The sequence below is a fragment of the Cystoisospora suis genome (assembly GCF_002600585.1).
Source record: "Cystoisospora suis strain Wien I chromosome Unknown contig_6455, whole genome shotgun sequence".
NCBI classification, from domain to species: domain Eukaryota; phylum Apicomplexa; class Conoidasida; order Eucoccidiorida; family Sarcocystidae; genus Cystoisospora; species Cystoisospora suis.
The window spans coordinates 1076-5166 of NW_027159243.1; the positions used below are offsets into that span (position 1 = coordinate 1076).

The 4091-nt window shown below is 54.0% G+C and overlaps 1 protein-coding gene across 1 annotated transcript; it reads left to right on the forward strand.

Annotated features, from left to right (window-relative positions):
- The first annotated feature begins 1933 nt into the window (after positions 1–1933).
- CSUI_009971 (uncharacterized protein) lies at positions 1934–4091 on the forward strand. Its single transcript, XM_068070078.1, has 3 exons — positions 1934–3089; positions 3407–3605; positions 3876–4091. Exons 1-3 carry the CDS (start codon positions 2871–2873, stop codon positions 3941–3943), a joined length of 486 nt encoding a protein of 161 aa, XP_067917946.1. The 5' UTR covers positions 1934–2870; the 3' UTR covers positions 3944–4091.

The window sequence follows — 4091 nt, forward strand, 5'->3', positions numbered from 1 at the left end:
TATCGCCATTCCGCTAAAAATAGGCCACTATTTCGTGGAGATCGAGGCAGGCTTGCAAAATCGTGACACCTGCTGTCAGTGCTGTGCTCTGCCCTGACTAATCTGGCTTCGGAAAAAAGAAATCGGCCTGTAAATTGTTTGTGTCCTCCGCCGCTGTGACGGGGACAGGGCCAAAGAAAGGAAAACAGGAAACTCCGGATGAAGTGACAAAGTAAAGAACTGAACTGACTCCCGAAAAAAGTCGCCGGGTTTTTTCTTCTGTCCTTAGATCCGCGGTGTTTCTGCTCCACCCAGTGAAGAAACAAAGAAACCTCAGTTCCCCACACGAATATCACTACTGTCCGTTCTCCCCACTGTTTCCTGCACCCTGTACTGGCTGCGGGCGCGGCGGGGCTATTTACCATGGCGCTACCCCCGACCTCGTGTAGAACGCAAACGCGGTCAGGAAAAACTTCCTGAGAAACTGATTGGTGACGATAACAACCGCACCGACAGGAGGTGCGCATTTTCTCTCGAACGAGGTGTCGGTCGATCGCGGACCATATGCCACCCGAAAGCTTCAAGAAGGTTACCCATTTAGCTAATGTGTTGGAGGAGAGCTGCAGCGCGGAACTTCCCAGAGCGTCTTGACGGCTGCGACTTCTCAAGTGCTTTTGGGGAACACACGGATGCCCCCGCAAATCGCGCTATCATTACCATCGGGATATGCCTGAGGAGCTGAGGCTCTTGATGCCGGTGAGGCCACTTCCGTTGTGAGAGGAGCTCGAAAACCAGGTTTCTATGGTTCTCTGCTTGTGTGAATCGCATACACACACGTGATAGCAGAAAGTCGATACATTCTAGGTATGCCGATTGGAAACAGTAAGTTCAAAGAAGAGGAGAGAGTTTGTATTCTACATACCTCGAATGTATCATCTCTCTGCTATCACGTGTGTGTATGCGTATTCACACAAGTACAGAACCATAGAACCCTTCCGGTTTCTAAGCCCCTCTCACAACGAGAGTGGCCTCACCGACATCAAGAGCCTCAGCTCTTCAGGCACATCCCTACGGATAATTTGAGCGCGATTCGCGGGGACATCTGTGTGTTCCCCAGAAGCACTCGAAAAGTCGCAGCCGTCAACCTCTCTGAAATTCCGCGCTGCAACTCTCCTACTCCAGTGGGACAGGTCAGAGTATAACAGTAAGTTGAAAGCAGAGAACGTCTGACCTGTCCCACTGGAAAAAGAACGACCAGTCACCAAGCCAACCGACGTACAGAAGACGGCACCGCCACTCATCCTAACAATGCGTTCACCCTTCACACAGCAGATATTGCTCCCCCTTTACAGGTCAGATGTTGCTCTCCCTTTACAGGGCATGTGGCGACCGCCACAGCTCAACATCGAGTACCTGCAGGTTCTATATTTGTTAATCGGAGTATAACCTAGCTCGGAACTGGTAGCGTGTAGAGAGTGTATCCGCCCTCAACCCATCAAGTCGGCTCCTGGCGCTGTCTTCGCAGGAGAGCGGTAAAATTGTCTCAGGAGACGAGGCGTACGGCTGCAATGAGTGAAGGTAATGTGGAGTGTAGGTGAGGTGGGGCTCCGTACTCACGGTCGTAGTACGAGTATTTAGACTTCACATTGCTCTCACTCATTACAGCCGTACGCCTAATCTGCTTAGAGAATTTCACTGCTGTCTGCGGACGCAGCGGCAGGAACCGACTTGAGTGGAAATAGGGTTGACTTTCTCTTTGCCCTCCAGAGCGACACCATCCCAAAAAACACAAGCCACGACATGTCCACGTGGTAAAGGAAAGCGGTCGAACCCAGGACAACTGGAGTCAGCCGTGAGAATGACGGTGACGGGTCTTGTGACCACCCTTAGCTACGCGGCAGGTGTTCTGTCGAAGCTGGGTCGGGTGGGGCGGAGGTCTCATGCCGATTTTCGTAGAAACGGCACAGATAGGCAACATTCTGTTTCTGCTTGTTCCTCCGGTAGTCCGTCAAGGGCCGAGGCGGACATTATCGTTTCATACGTCCCTGGACAGTCCAGGTCATTTTCCGGCTCGAGGTACTACGGGTTTCTACGAGACCGATATAGGTAGTGCTGTTGCGTACGCGAGCCGACGGGGAGAGCGCCTCCAAGCCGGTACCGGTGCGTACCCGGCTACTACCACTACCAACCATCTCTGAAATCCTCTCCCGCCGCATCCCGTGTCGCTCTCGGGTGTGTCCTCTCATTGCCGGCCATCACAGCAGCAACCAAGGTACCCAAGCCCAAGACGGGACGGATGACGGTGAAGGGGAGCCGGGCCCGCCGGAGACCGACTGCGTTTTGGCCACCCTTGATACTACGACACCGACAACCGACCCGACAACTTTCGGAGGGACACCGCTGTCACCGGAGCACCGCGGCTGTTCGGTAGCTAAGAAGACCGCAGTCAGGTGCCGTCGTGTCGTCGTTGTTCTCTCCATCTTCCTCGGTGGCGGCGGTCCTTGACGGGGAGCGACCGCCGCATCAGAGGCAACAACGACCGGGTGGCGGGCCGCCGCCGCCACCTGTCGGAGGTGGCGGCGGCGACTGCGGCAACGGTACCGGGAAGTACAGGAACGCCGAGGAAAGGATGAGCTTTCCTCTCCCCCCCTCGCTCTCTGACTTCGGTCGATACAAGGTGCGAAGAAGACATTCAATTCGTGGTGTTTGAAGGGTTGAAGTCCCGGTCACTTCTTTTGTCGGGAGTCGAGTTCAAGCAATCATAACTACCTGTTCGCGAGTTTAGAGTATTTGAACTTTTGTCCTGCCATTTTCAGAAGACGCATCTCCTCTGTGAGGGCGTTATAGTAATTTCCCTGTTGATTTATCTTACTATTGTAGATTACTCCATAATGGTGCGTCGATCGGCTTTTTTTTTCCTTGCGGGCCTCGTTGTCCTTGGCCTGGCCCAGTCTGTTGTTGCCGTGGATGAGGCAAAGATGAGCGATGTAGCGACTCTCGCCGAGAAAGTTGAGAACGATATTGCTGTATTGGAAGAAGAAGTCGAAGACCTGCAGGAACAGGCATCAGCAGGTCGCCCCAGGACTGCCGCTGCTAAGACCCAAACTAAGGTAAGCAGCAGCCAGGAGTGCCGGTCTTAGAGCAGGTTATTGGTCGTTTTTTTACTTACGAAAGTCCCGCGTGGGGTTCGCGGTTACTCGTCAGATCTTGACGGAAGGGGATCTGGAGTGTGTAGTGGCGATGGTAGGATAACTAGGTGTACAGCACCGCCCCACCGTCACAACACGATAGTTCAGGTTATCCGCGACCGGATAGTTTCGCAATAAATCACACGCAGGCTGCCAAATGCTAGCGAGCTTTTCCACTAACGGAATGCTACGTAATTCCGGAATATTCTCGCCTTCATGGCTTTCGTGTTGCGGTTCAGAACTGGGCGAAGCTCGCAGCATTGGCAGCTCTCGCCGTCGGAGCCATTGCAGCAGGAGCAGCAGCTCTTAAGAACAGGGACACCATCAAGGCCAAGCTTACCGGAAAGCCCACTATTCCTCCTGCTCCCCCTCTTCCGACCCCCGCGGCCCCAGCACCTGGCTTCAGACGTTACGTGCCTTCCGCGTCAAGCATCCCAGGTAGGTCCCGCATGGCTAAAACATGACGTCTTAGGCACGCCAGTACGACACTCCATGCCTACGAGAATTTCCAATGTAGACGCTCGAGTGTAGTCACGTTCTACGGTCATACCTGAAGTTTGTTCAGGTGGGCACTATAGTTAAGTGCTGCCGGGTAGGACGGAGGCATGCATACGGGTGAACAAGATAGATGCCCGATTGAGATGTTGCCACCATGGCCTGCGGCTGACCATGCTTTTAACTGACTGGTTGACGTGTTTTTTGTTTCAGTTCTCGGCCGATTCGTTGGCAAGCCAGCACAAGCGGCCCCGGCTCCCGCGACCTCCCAACTAGATTAGATCTACACGCATCCGCCGTTTCGGGTGTATACGGACGCTGCTGCAACTACAGTGCGCAGTACGACTACAAGCACCGGTGTGCTACAGCAGGGACAAGGCGGAGCCGTAGCCACCTGTTCAAAGCTGGCTGGCGAGTCTAGTGAACGAA

Excerpts from the sequence above, each read along its gene's own strand:
- CSUI_009971 (XM_068070078.1), top strand. The coding sequence starts at position 2,871 with ATGGTGCGTCGATCGGCTTTTTTTTTCCTTGCGGGCCTCGTTGTCCTT. Across the intron at positions 3,090-3,406 it reads CTGCTAAGACCCAAACTAAG|AACTGGGCGAAGCTCGCAGC; the intron begins GTAAGCAGCAGC and ends GTTGCGGTTCAG. Across the intron at positions 3,606-3,875 it reads TTCCGCGTCAAGCATCCCAG|TTCTCGGCCGATTCGTTGGC; the intron begins GTAGGTCCCGCA and ends TTTTTGTTTCAG.